A 14932-nucleotide genomic window follows, 5' to 3' on the forward strand; every position below is an offset into this window, starting at 1 on the left:
ATGCTTTCCTTTATTGGTCAGAGTATTGAGTACAGGAGTTGGGAGATCATGTTGCAGCTGGACAGGACATTGGTTAGGCCACTGTTGGAATATTGCGTGCAATTCTGGTCTCCTTCCTATCGGAAAGGTGTTGTGAAACTTGAAAGGGTTCAGAAAAGATTTACAAGGATTGCTCCAGGGTTGGAGGATTTGAGATATAGGGAGAGGCTGAACAGGCTGGGTCTGTTTTCCCTGGAGCGGAGGCTGAGGGGTGACCTTATCGAGATTTACAAGATTATGAGGGGCATGGATAGGATAAATAGACAAAGTCTTTTTCCTGGGGTCGGGGAGTCCAAAATTAGAGGACATAGGTTTAAAGTGAGAGGGGGGGAAGATATAAAAAGAGATCTAAGGGGCAACTTTTTCACGCAGAGGGTGGTACGTGTGTGGAGTGAGCTGCCAGAGGAAGTGGTGGAGGCTGGTACAATTGTAACTTTTAAAAGGCATTTGGATGGGTATATGAATAGGAAGGGTTTGGAGGGATATGGGCAGGTGCAGGTAGGTGGGACTCGATTGGGTTGGGATATCTGGTCAGCATGGACAGGTTGGACTGATGGGTCTGTTTCCATGCTGTACATTTCTATGACTCTATGAGCTCTTCATCTCATTTTCCAGCACCATACTTTTTGACTCTGATCTCCAGCATCTGCAGTCATCACTTTCTCCACAAATGGGATTTATGCTCACCAGAAATGAGAGCCATGATGACAGCCTGCAAAATAATGTGGTAATCAGTTTTAAAAATAGTTAAAATTGCACAGGCATCCCTCCATCTGTGGTCATAGAATAAGAATAATCTGCAATTTTACAAATCCATCTCAAGCACAGTGAAATCACTTTAAGACATGCACTTTGTGTAGGCAGAAACATCAGGTGTTCTTAGGTCAGTGCAGTTAATGAACAATGCTAGATTAGTCAGTCAGTCATTCATGCCACATTCAAATGGAAAGTTCCCATCTTAAAATTATTTGAAAAAAATCTTGAATTTGAATACATAAGTGCCCAGTCAATTTAAAGTTCAAAGTCTTTGATGACACAAGTCACCAGTCAGTTTAAAATTCAACAGTCTTCACCCCACTGAAGTCATGAGGTTTGTTTTGAGAACACAGAGACCGGTCCCTATGAAAGGCAGCTCTGAAAGCAACCTAACAGCTGTAAAAAAAAAACACAAATCAAAAGGATTCTAGTTCAAAGGATTGTTGCAAAATTTAGTCTCACACAGCATGTTGAGAAATACAACAGACTCTGGGAATATCATTCCTGACTATCTTCCACTCTCTATACATCGATATTTGACAAGATATAAGAGTTCAAATTCTGGGTTTAACAGCAAGAATGTTGAGCAGGATTGTTATGGGTACAAAAATAATGAATCAGCCACACCTCCCTGTAGTCACTCAAATCAGCACCTCAGACAACAAATCTAAGAGAACAATCCTAATACAATAATTAGTTTGAGGTTCAATGAGAGGTTCGGGGCACTCAATTCTAGTGTTGCAGGAAGAGGAGACAAGTTGGCATAAACTATTAGAGAGCTGTGAATTAACTGGCTGCAGAATACCGTACCTTCAATTTTCGTAACTGTTGTAAGATCATGTAGTCTGACATGTTGTCAAAGAGCCCATCTGTTGCTGTAAGAATGATATCACCCACTTCTACATTGAACATGGAACCTTCTGCTGCTTCAGGGCTGCAGTATACAAAAAAAAATCATGAGCACTGTGGATGAGTAGAGATATTTCGGGGCTCAAATATATAAAACACACCAAAAACTAGCAGACTGCGACCCCAGCTGTTCTTAATACACATTAATGATTTGCACAAAGGAACTGAATGCAATATCTCCAAATTTGCAGATGACACTAAGCTGAGTGGCAATATGAAGAGGATACTAAGAGATTGCTGGGTGAGTTGGACAGGCTGGCTGAATGGGCAAATATAATAGAATGTGAAGAAATGTGAGGTTATCTACTTTGGTGTTAAAAACAGGAAGGCACATTGAGTGGTGGCAGTTTAAGAATAGGTGAGGTCCAACAAGACTTGGATATCATGGTGGAACAGTCACTGAAGGTCAGCATGCAATTACAGCAGGCAGTGAGGAAAGCTAATGGTATGCTGGCGTTCATAGCAAGGAGATTTGAGTATAAGAATAGGGATGTCTTGCTGCAGCTATGCAGGGCCATGATGTGGCCACACCTTGAGTATTGTGTGCATTTTTGGTCTCCTGGCCTGAGGAAGGATGTTCTTGCTATTGAGGGAGTCCAGCAAACGTTCACCAGACTGATTCCTGGACTGGCAGGACTGTCATACAAAAAAAAAGACTGAATCAACTGAGCTTGTGCTCAGTAGAATTTAGAAGGACTGGGGAGGAGGAGGGGGGCCATCTCCTAGAAACAAAATCCTAAACGGACTAGACAGCACTAACATGGGAAAAATGTTCCTAATCTCAGGGATGTCCAGAACGAGAGGTCACAGTCTAAGAATAAGGGGTAAACCATTCAGGACTGTGATGAGGAAGAATTTCACTCAGCATTGTGAACCTGTGGAATTCTCTACAAAAGAAAGTTGTTGGGGTCAGTTCAATAGATATATTCAAGAGGATGCTGGATGTGGCCTTTGGGGCTAAAGGGATCAAGGGGTATGGAGAGAAAGTGGAGGTGGGATACTGTAATTGCATGACCAGTCACGATCATATTGAATGGTGGTGCAGGTTCAAAGGGCCAAATGGCCTACTCCCACACTTATTTTCTATGTTTCTATGAATGGAAACTATTTGAAAAGATAAAAGCTATTAATGTCATGCTTACCTTACTTCAAGGGATAGGAGGGCTCAATATTCAAAACATACAGGGCCCCCAAAATCATCGTGGAAACTCCACTTTCAGTGGTGAACAATGGAAGAAATGTTGCTCCTGTAAATAGGCAGATTCTCTCCAATACTTGCACTGGTAATTCACTATGAGCTTAACAACAACAAATATTGGAGAGTCGAAAAATGTGGTGCTGGGAAAATACAGCAGGTCCGGCATCGTCCAAGGTGCAGGAGAATCAACATTTCTGAATGGTGAGGGAGGGCAGAAGGGGGCTGAGAGATAAATAGGAGGGTTGGGTTAGGGGTGAGATAGCTGGGAAGTTGATAGGTAGATTCAGATGGGAGGGTGATGGCGATAGATCAGAGGGAAGGGTGGCGTGGATAGGTGGGAAGGAAGATGGGCAGGTAGGACAGTTCAAGAGAATGATGCCCTCCAACTCTGCTCCACCCTTTTGAACTGTCCCATCTGCCCATCTTCTTTCCCACCTATCCGCTCCACCCTCTCCCGACCTATTACCTGCATCTATCTTTTGCCTTCCCATCTACCTCACCCACTCTCCTATTTATCTCTCAGCCCCCTTCCCCCTCGCCCACATTTCTGATGAATGCCTTTTGCCCAAACATCGATTCTCCTACTCCTCGGATGCTGCATGACCTGCTGTGCTTTTCCAGTGCCATACTTTTCACCTCTGAACTCCAGCGTCTGCAGTCCTCATTTTCTCCTAAACAGTGGTGAGAACCAACTTAAGATTGGAGAAATGAGGTGAAGGCAGCAATCTACTGGGCAGGGGAAGAGAGTACCAAGAACCAGCAAAGGTGGAGCAGGAACCTGGAAAGGAGACTGGAGGACCATGGCTGCTGATCAAAGAGCAGGACCAGGGCCTTAAGTACTAAAGAGATAAAGAATGGGTACAAGACAGAAGATTTATTAAGTGGGAAGCCAGGATCTACAAAAGGGGGAGAAAAGAGGGTATTTAGGGGCTGAAGGCGAGATAGGAGAGGAGGGAGAGGTTGTTGGGGGGGGTCTAGAGGGGTAGTAACGGACAGTTAGGAGGAAGGCCTTCATCATGACCAAAGATCTATCATGACTTTTTACCCCAGAGTCGAGAACAGTTCCTGCGTATTGTAAGTGGAATAAGGTAACACTGCTATTCAAAACATGGAGAGAGACCACAATGAACTACAGGTTAGTTTCTGGATTAGTGGTGCTGGAAGAGCACAGCAGTTCAGGCAGCATCCTGATCTGCAGTGCTCTTCCAGCACCACTAATCCAGAATCTGGTTTCCAGCATCTGCAGTCATTGTTTTTACCTACAGGTGAGTTTGCCATCTCTAAGGATCCAACATTGGCATAGATAAAACAAAACCATTAGATGCGGAATACTTGGATTTCCGAAAGACATTTGGTAAAGTGCTACATGAAAATGTTAGTGTAGCAAGGTTACGGGGTAGCGAATGATTATTAGTATGGTTAGAGGATTAATTAACAGTTTGGGGATAGTGAGAATTGCAGATGCTGGAAATGTGGAATTGGAAAAAGCACAGCAGGTCTGGCAACATCAGAAAAGCAAGAGACCTGCTGTGCATTTTCCAGCTCCACATTTTATTGATTAATTAACAGGTATAGGTATAGGTATAAAGGGTAAATTTGCGAGTCGGAAACTTCAAGTGGATTGCAGATAGTTATATACATAACTCCCCAAATATACACTTTACTGTATAGCTCACTATCACAGGGCACTTTTTTAACATTGATATTAAACTCTCAACAGTTCACTTTTCAAAGATTTCCCTCATACTACTAAAAGCCAAAAGCTTCAGTACATTGTTTTATGACGCTTTTCTCAGCCCTTCTTCAGTGATGTCCACAGGTGCTAAACCTCAGCTGACTATTAACCTTCTCAATGTCCTGGCACTTGCTGAAGGGTGAACAGAAATACCTTTGACCTCTCTGAACATCATAATTTATGAGTTTCATGTCTTTTGACAAAATATTCTGTTATTCTATATTCACACTTCTACCAAACAATACTCCATCTGTTATTTCACTCCCTACTCGTTTAATCTGTCCATCTCTTTGCAACTTCTGTGTTAGCATCAAAGCTTCATCCACAAATTTTACTCTTGGCATTTTCCTCCAAGACATGAAAAGAGAATCTAATTCATACAGTCTTCAGAAGCGACCCTTGTGACACTCCATTTTTTATTGCCTATCGCCTTAAAATCTCTGGATCTTGACTATTAGCCAGCTCTGGCAGCTCGCTGCAGTAAAGAATTCCATGGATTCTCCTCTCGGTCTTAAAAGGGTGACCCACTATTTTGGGCTTAAGCTCTCTGGCCCTAGATTCTCTCAAGGGTAAACAACCACTCTATGTTTACCTACCCTATCAAGTCCCCTACGAATCTAGTGTTTCAATAAAATCGCCTTTCATGCGTCTAAACTCCAATAAAGGTCATAGCGATAATGTGCTATCGAGGACAATTATTAAGGACAGAGCATGAATTAAACATCATCTGTAAGGAACTAGAGGACACAAAAAGGGAAATAAAGAGATAAAATTGAAAAATGCAGCCCAGGTCCAGAGACATTAGGCAAATATATTACACATGAAGCAATTCCAAACCTAGTGGGAAAAATACCCAGCGCACAGTGTCAGCTAAAGAGGCCGCTGAGGAGGAAGTCAGGTAGTTGAGAAACAAATGTATAGATTTGTAAGCAGCAGTCAGAGTACAGCACCAGGCAGACAGAGAAAAGAAACAGATAGCCGCAGACCATACCAAGTGCCTGCGGGAGATGGAGAGTTGCACTTTTAATTTCTCAATCTACAATGGGAAAATGCGCATATGGAGAAGTTAGGGAGGAAGAAGAGGAGATAGACTGGGATAAACTCAGGGAAGATGCGCAGTAATATGCCATCCTTCCCAAAGGTGTCAACATCTTCTGCGCCCCTGGGAACAACCCCTGTCATGATAAATCCAATCACTACTAACAACGGGTCAGGAATGCCAAAGCCCCAGTAATCACATACACCACCCCATTTACGGTGGCTCAGTTAGTCGAGCTCACGAGAAAGATTTCCAAATTCAAACTGTCAGCTGATCTGTTAATTTTTAAAAAAAAAGTCAGGCAGCAGAAAGTTTTACATGGACTGGACGAGAGACAGAAACAAAACTCATTGTAATCCGTTTAAGCCAGCTAGACCAGTCCACAATCCCAGCACCACTAAACGCAGGAGACTGAACACTCACCAGCATGAAAACAGCAATGCTAACAGCAATTGGCTATAATAAGGGAGATCCTGTAGACTGGTTAAACAACTGCAGACAAAAGAAGGGGGTACAGCTGACTGCTTTTGCCAATCACTTATGGGTGCACTTTATAGCAGTCTACAGAGACTAAAATGGAGGTAATTTATTAGAGGCTGACTCAGCTAAGTGATTGAGAACCTTAGTTTCCCATGCCACCGAAGAGAGCAAACATTTTGATCCTGCACAGCCAAACCACAACAAGGCATGGATTCTGAGAAGAATGTTCCAGGTGTGGAAGAAAGAAGTCAATGAGCAAAACAGGTAAAGGAGGGAAACTGCTTCTTTTCCAAACCTCCAACAAGGGTCTGGTGTGGAGAAATGAAGGAAGAAGGGCGAGATCACTCACCAAAAGAAGCTATTCACACCCTGCACAGCCACAGGAAGAAATAAGAGGGACACAGGAAAGGAACACGTGACATCCAGCATGGTGCTACCCCTGTGGTCGCTCAGGACACTGTGAAAGAATCTAGAGGCCATGCACAGCTGCACTTGCAATTACAAAGACCACCGACCGCAGCAGGACCAAGGAGTAATAGAGGGAGTCACCATGGTCCAGTTAGCCGGCTCAATTAGGCAGGCTCTAGTCCATGCCGTGGATACTAGCCATACCATGTAGCCCCCACTCCCAACCTGGGAGGCACACACATGACAGTGTCAGGCTTCTGTGCTGCAAACCCATACTGGGGAGGCAAAGTGGAATAGTGTAGGTAGATCACTAGTCAACGAGGTGGTAGGAGGCCACCCTGTAGAATTTTGTCAGGATACCAGAAGTTCCAGCACAACCCTAAACACCTCAAGATATAACAATAAACACAGCCACTCTCACCACCTTGACATATTTATGGTAGATGAAACTCGTAGGAGGCCACCCTGTAGAATTTTGTCAGGATACCAGAAATTCCAGCACAACCCTAAACACCTCAAGATATAACAATAAACACAGCCACTCTCACCACCTTGACATATTTATGGTAGATGAAACTGTCCTGGAGCAGGTAACAAGACCAATGATAGCCCACAACACCAGGTTATAGTCCAACAGGTTTAATTGGAAGCACACTAGCTTTCGGAGCGACGCTCCTTCATCAGGTGATTCTCCTTCATCAGCGTTGCTCCGAAAGCTAGTGTTTCCAATTAAACCTGTTGGACTATAACCTGGTGTTGTGTGATTTTTAACTTTGTACACCCCAGTCCAACACCGGCATCTCCAAATAATGATAGCCCAGACACCAAAGACACCCCCAACACATCCTTGCAGTCAGGCCTGACCAAGTCCATACCATTTCATCACTGCCATCGACTGTAGTTTCAACATGCAAGGTATCCCCTGACACTTCAGATAACTCAATGGCAGACTCTCTAATAACTTGGTATGATTCGCTACTAAGTAACACTGCAAACATGTTAGACACCCCCACCATCTAAACATGACATGATTCCTCAACAGCCCCCTGACAGAAAGGGAAATCGAACATTCCCAAATCGCTATAATTCAGACCCCAAACAGCATCCCTGCACCATTGACATGTGACACAACAAACAAGCTAGTACGAACTACGGAGAAACAGAAACTCAGACGACCGAACGGAGATTGCAGGTATCACCACTAGAGGGAATGACTGGACAAACATAGAAAGCTGGAGGACTTATTATTGCCATGCCTCCAGAGACAGAGGATTCAGAATGCACTGATGAGTCTCTGATGGGTGCCCATTTGACAAATGCACGCAGTCACTAATCCAGGTGATGAAACAGTTGACACCCACCCAAGGCAAAGTGCAACTGTTTCTGAAGGTCCACACCCACATGCATCTCACAGGTCTTCCAACTCTTATTTCTGTGCAAGCTGGTGGGATTAACCAGATTGCAATTCTTCGGTTACCCGCTTATCTTCACTTAACAGTTGAATTATTGGTCTTGAGATCACCTTCATCTTTACTCATATTTAAAGCATTGGTCTTACAGACTGCATAGTCTTGGCCCTTCGAATAGAGCAACTTCATCTTCACTTGTTATAAATCATTAGTCTTTCCTGACCACTTCACGATCGGGTCATTTCAATCACCCTAACACCTACCAATAGAAACCAATGCTGGAGTATACCAGCCTCTAAACCCAACTCAACATTCCATACAAGGCTCCCATTCCTATGTTGTTATTTGTTTTTGAAAAAGACGTGGGGAAGGGTAAGGGCACATATATTACATTAAAGCAAAATTATTCAGATATTAGGTAAGGATAACAACTTTAACAGTATAGTTGTTTAAGTACATACTGTGCTTTGCTTGAGCCTGGACAGTCATGTAGTCACAAAATGAAAATTGGTCTTTGATTACATGTTCCATCACCACTTTGCGTTCAGCAGAACGGGAAATGGAAACCAGCCTTGACCAAAGTGACTTGGCTAATTAACATGCTGCAGAATCCAGACAGGTTGCAGCTACCAATAGACACTTTGCAAACAAACCTGGTAGCTGCAGACCCTACAAGACACACCTGAATTTGAGTTTGAATGGAGGCATCGTCCTCAGGGTGATCGGAAACAGAGGTGCATACCAGATACAGGAGGCGACTCACAACCTTATTTGGAGCTGGCAATGTGCACCCAGCACCTCCAGGAATGGAGGCCAGGACCACCCTGCCATCAACAGGCCAACAACTGGTTGGGTCCGATCATTCAGGGTGATCAAGCCTGATTATCTGTTGGAAAAACACTCAAGACCCTCCCAAAAGGGCACAAAGACTCTGGAGTATAAGAATAGCAGCAACACCATTCTCAGGAGTGGTGACATGAGAATAAATACCGAAGAGAGAGGACACCCCTGAAATCATCGGAGAAGACCAGACGACATCACCACGTGCAGTAAGGCCAAGTTCAAGTAGATGATAGAGTTAAGTTAAAGCATAGATGGATTTGTAGTCTAAGTTGTTATAGAGTATTTTGTGGTGATACTATGGTGTTATATAAATAAGTTATTGTTTTATTGAGTTGATCAGATCTTTTGCTAGATATAAGAGTTGAAACACCGTGTGACAGAAGTCTATTCCTGCTCCTACTTGCTCTTATACAAAACTGGCTCTAATTTTATTTCCCATGATTCTATTCTGAACACTTATCTCTTTAAAATTCCATAAATAAAGCGAGTGGAAGCGTGTGGGATTTGACAGAAGTTCATTGCTACTGTCTCCAAAGCTAATGGCCGTGGTGATAGTACTGCCAGATGATCAGAATGCAACCAGTTAGCAACATGGTGACACCCTAGTCTCACCTTGCTTCACACAATGTCCTTGCTGTACTATCAGTTATGGCCTCTAAGCAAAGCCAAGTAGCTGTCCTGTTACGATGCAGGACTGTCAGCAATTACTAAATATCTACACATATACGTACAAAAAAAATGCAGAGAGATTAAGCAGACATGTTTATTAATCTGGTTTATTGATCTCTGACATAGATCTTCTTCAGACCTCCCCCAATCGGATTTGCTCCGATTGATGATCTTCACAAAACTGCTGACTCTGTGCTGTGGTAAGTCTCTACAAGTGCTGACTGTAATTCAGTGGGAATGTTATTTTTATTTGATCCTTTTAAGAATAGCAAAGGTGATAACAAAGATGATAAAGTTGGTAGTAACAGCAAAAGATAGCTTATTTCAAAATGGAGGATAAGAGACAGTTTGGCTGCAGGAAGCAGTTAATGTTGATTGATCTGATAGCTAGGCATTTATTTTAGCAGCAAATTTACACAGTCTGAGGAACACTATGTGGAATGCAGATAAGATTAGGTGCACATCATTGCAGTCAGCAGTTCCTATCTACCTGATCAGAGAACACTGCCCTCAAAAGGCTGTTGGACAACACTTTTGCAACATTTTGGTACAGATCATTGGCAGTATTATGCAACGCAGGCTACAAGACAGACTTGCAGAGGTCACATTGCTAGCCGACCCTCCCTTCAGCCCTGTACATCGTTCAATACATGTTTGCTTGCGCGCTGTTTTCACCCACAAATAAAGCTGAACAAAGATTTAACTAGTACACACAAACTGACAACAGTTAGAGGCAATGGGACAAGTTAAAAGTGACTTTAAAGACCAAGTAATTTAAAGGTGTCTTGTTCATCTCAGATTGAAACATCATTCTGATCTGAGCGCAACCGGAGCTAACACTTAAATTGAAGTAAATTTATTGTCACGTGTACCGAGGCACAATGAAAAGCTTAGTCTTGCGAGCAATACAGGCAGATCACAGACCTAAGTAGCATAGATAAGTGAGATGACAGAGTTAAGTTAAAGCATAAATGGATTTGTAGTGTAAATTGTTAGAGTATTTTGAGGATCCAGTTGCAAAAAGTGGGGCTTAGTCTGAAATTGCTAAGTTTAGTAATCAGTTTCGAGGGGATAATAGTGATGAAGGCTGAACTGTAGTCGATGAGTAGGATTCTTACGTAGCTGTTCTAGGGAGGAGTGAAGGGCAAGTGATATGGCATCTGACATGGATAAGTTGGTCCAATCGGCAAATTGGAGTGAGTCAGGAGTAGTGGGGAGGCTGGAGTTGATAAATACCATGACCAGCCTTTCAAAGCACTTCATGACCACTGAAGTTAGGGCCATTGAGACATGCTGCATGAGCCTTCTTCGGCACAGGGATGGTGTTGGCCCTCTTGAAACAGGTAGGGACAGTGGCCTGCTGCAGGGAGAGGTTGAAGATGTCCAAGAAGACCTCTGCCAGTTGATCTGCATGGCTGGTACTCCATCTGGTCCCTTCGCTTTCCTTGAAAGAAAACTGGCCTGACCTCTGATGCACTGACTGTTGGGATAGGTTCGTCAGGACTTGTCAGAATAGGTGATACCTCTCCACTGAAATTCTGCTCGAAGCAAGCGCAGAAGGGCTTTGAGATGATCTGAGAGGGATAGGTCATCGTCTGCTATCTTGCAGTATCTCTTTTTAGAACCTTTGATGTCATTCAGTCCTTGCCATAGTCGCCGGGTGTCTGTCTAGGTCTCTTGTTTGGATCGGTATTGGTCCTTGGCTGCCTTAATGGCTCTGCAAAGGTCATACTTGGATTCCTTATATTTGAATAGGTCTCCTGATCTGAAGGCCTCACGCCTGGCTTTTAGCAGGTTCTGTATGTACTGACTCATCCAGGGTTTCATGTTGGGGAACACTCAGATTGACTTCCTCCGTATGCAGTCCTCGACATATTTGCTGATAAAGTTTGAGACGGTGGTAGCATATTCGTCCAAGATACCTGCGGACTGTTTGAACATGGTCCAATCAGCTCATTCCAGACAGCATTGGAGTTGATCTTCTGCCACTTCAGGGTTACACTGATTGAGATGCTTTCTTTTGGAATTTGTAACAAAAACCCATTTGTTTGTTGAGTTGGAAATAAAGAAACAGATGCTATTGGCAGAGTTAGATGGGAGTTTTTTTAAAATTTCGTCCGAGATCAAAATTTAACCCTCAACCAGCTTCACTAATTGTCTAGTCTGTTATCTCATTGCTCTTGGTATGTTGCCATACATGTGTGAATAGAGATTTTTGTTTTAAAAAATGACATCTGATGTTTTACAGGCTGTACAGTACCTTAGGTTATGTTGAATTTGAAATTTATGTAAATACACAAAAGAAAATCGTGAGGTACCTGTCAATTCTATGCCCACCAATGTATGTGGGATGGCTGCGAGAGTCTGATTCTGTAATGGTGCAAGATTAGTTATTAACTGAACAAAGTGACTAAACTAAATGGAGAGGCAAGGGAAAGGGAAAATGTAGATACTATTAGTGAAATCTTGCTACCAGTTGTAAAATAGCTGATCTTTTGATCACCTGAGGTCACATTATGGATATAAGACAAGCCAGTTCTGATAAAGTCACAAAACCAGAAGTTGCTGGAAAGCTCAGCAGGTCTGGCAGTATCTGTGATGAGAAATCAGAGTTAATGTTTCAGGTCCAGAGACACTCCCTTAGAACTGGACACTGGACATCAAATGTTCGCTCTGATTGCTGTTACTCAGTTTCTTGCTCCATAACATTGTCTAGCCTGCTGTATTTTTCCAATTATTTTGCTTTTTTTGTGAAGAGACAAATCAGATTATTTCTTAATTAAGTTGGCCTTTGTTCCAAAGAGGCTCAAAAACAAATGCAAGGAAATGACACTTCAGTTGTGAATGTTGGGACAAGTAAATTTTAAGAATGTAATCATTGTTGAGGTAAAGGCATCAAACTGGAATTAAGGTGAAATTCAGTCACAATCTGACTGACAAATTGAGCTCAAGGGGCTAATCCCCCAGTCACAGTGTTAAAAACTGAACAGCTGAAAACTTCTCGGTTATATTACAGTATGTGATACGCCTACTTTGTAGCTATATAAACATGATTTAGGTCAACTGGGGCCAACTATTCCAAGGTACGTTTTCCTCAAACGTTGACAGTTGGAGCTTATTGGTGAAGTCAGAAAACACTTAATGCTGACATGTGAGTTTTAAAAGAATAACTAGGAGGATTAAGATTGAAGTGCATTGGCTATTGGAGAGAGTCCCCATCATTTCCACAGTGCAAAATTAAAATGTGACTGGAAAGATAGTACGTGTGCAATACTTTCCAAGGTGTTCAGAAAAAAGATACCTAATATTGTGATAAACAAGGAATCATTGGCAGTCAGCCAGGTAAGGAGAAGGTTAGATTGAGTAAGCCAGGGCACTGTCAGTCAGAGATTTATAATTAAAGCAAGTACTTATCACGGGCTATGGGCATCATTCCTCAGCAGTAATTATATTACACAGCAGCAGCCAGGGCTTAGCATATGCACAAGGCAAAGCAACTGGCTCTATACTGGAATTGTCACATTGACTACAGATTCTGAAGAACCTTTTCCAAGCTCTCATCACCCCATTGGAAACAGACCTTGTTTACAAAGGTTAATTCAATTATAGAGTCAGTTGTGCAGCATGGAAACAGACCCTTCGGTCCATGCCAACCAGATATCCCAACCCAATCCAGTTCCAACTGCCAACACCCAGCCCATAGCCCTCCAAACTCTTCCTATTCATATACCCATCCAATGCCTCTTAAATATTGCAACTATACCAGTTTCCACCACTTCCTCTGGCTGCTCATTCCATAAAAGTTGCCCCTCATGTCTCTTTTATATCTTTCCCCTCTCACCCTCATGTCTCTTTTATATCTTTCTCCTCTAGTTCTGGACTCCCTCTTTCCCCCCCCCAGGGAAAAGACTCTGTCTATTTAGAGCTGAAAAGGTGTTGCTGGAAAAGCGCAGGTCAGGCAGCATCCAGGGAACAGGAGAATCGACGTTTCGGGCATAAGCCCTTCTTCAGGAATGAGGAAAGTTTGTCCAGCAGGCTAAGATAAAAGGTAGGGAGGAGGGACTTGGGGGAGGGGTGTCGGAAATGTGATAGGTGGAAAGAGGACAAGGTGAGGGTGATAGGTCAGACTGGGGTGGGGGCGGAGAGGTCGGGAAGAAGATTGCAGGTTAGGAAGGCGGTGCTGAATTCGATGGATTTGACTGAGACAAGGTGGGGGGAGGGGAAATGAGCTCCCCAATATAGAGGAGGCCACATCGGGTGCAGAGGATGCAATAGATGATGTGTGTGGAGGTGCAGGTGAATCTGTGGCGGATATGGAAGTTTCCTTTGGGGCCTTGGAGGGAGGTGAGGGGGGAGGTGTGGGCGCAAGTCTTGTATCTCCTGCGGTTGCAGGGGAAGGTGCCGGGAGTGGAGGTTGGGTTAGTGGGGGGTGTGGATCTGACGAGGGAGTCACGGAGGGAGTGGTCTTTACGGAATGCTGATAGGGGAGGGGAGGGAAATATATCCTTGGTGGTTTTACCCTATCCATGCCCCTCATGATTTTGTAAACCTCTATAAGGTCACCCCTCAGCCTCCGATGCTCCAGGGAAAACAGACCCAGCATGTTCAGCCTCTCCCTGTAGCTCAGCTCCTCCAACCCTGGCAACATCCTTGTAAATCTTTTCTGAACCCTTTCAAGTTTCACAACATCGTTCCGATTGAAAGGAGACCAGAACTGCACCCAATATTTCAAAAGTGGCCTAACCAATGTCCTGTACAGGCACAACATGACCTCCCAACTCCTGTACTCAATACTCTGACCAATAGAAGAAAGCATACTAAACTCCTCCTTCACTATCCTATCTACCTGAAACTCCACTTTCAAGGAGCTATGAACCTGCACTCCAAGGTCTCTTTATTCAGCCATACAGAACCTCATCACCTCAGGAGATCTCCCACCCACAGCTTCCAACCTCATAGTCCGGGAACCTCGCACTGCCCGGTTCTACCTCCTTCCCAAGATCCACAAGCCTGACCATCCTGGCCGACCCATTGTCTCAGCATGCTCCTGCCCCACTGAACTCATCTCTACCTACCTCGACACTGTCCTATCCCTCCTAGTCCAGGAACTCCCCACATATGTTCAAGACACCACCCACGCCCTCCACCTCCTTCAAGACTTCCGTTTCCCCGGCTCCCAACCCCTCATCTTCACCATGGATATCCAATCCCTCTACACCTCCATCTGCCATGACCAGGGCCTCCAAGCCCTCCATTTTCTCCTCTCCCAACGCCCCAACAGTACCCTTCCACCGACACACATTCGTTTGGCTGAACTGGTCCTCACCCTTAACAATTTCTCCTTCGAATCCTCCCACTTCCTCCAGACCAAAGGGGTAGCCATGGGCACACATATGGGCCCCAGCTATGCCTGTCTCTTTGTTGGCTACATAGAACAGTCCATCTTC

The 14932-nt window shown here is 43.8% G+C and overlaps 1 protein-coding gene across 1 annotated transcript in view; it reads right to left on the bottom strand.

The window, feature by feature from the left end:
• LOC122564176 (protein phosphatase PTC7 homolog) overlaps nucleotides 1-14932 on the bottom strand; it is a 101432-nt gene that overhangs the window by 14266 nt on the left and 72234 nt on the right. The window contains exon 4 of the mRNA XM_043718854.1: nucleotides 1606-1729. Within this exon, the coding sequence (XP_043574789.1) occupies nucleotides 1606-1729 (124 nt within the window). The remainder of the gene's footprint in view (nucleotides 1-1605; nucleotides 1730-14932) is intronic.

This window comes from Chiloscyllium plagiosum, chromosome 28, assembly GCF_004010195.1.
Source record: "Chiloscyllium plagiosum isolate BGI_BamShark_2017 chromosome 28, ASM401019v2, whole genome shotgun sequence".
NCBI lineage: Eukaryota > Metazoa > Chordata > Chondrichthyes > Orectolobiformes > Hemiscylliidae > Chiloscyllium > Chiloscyllium plagiosum.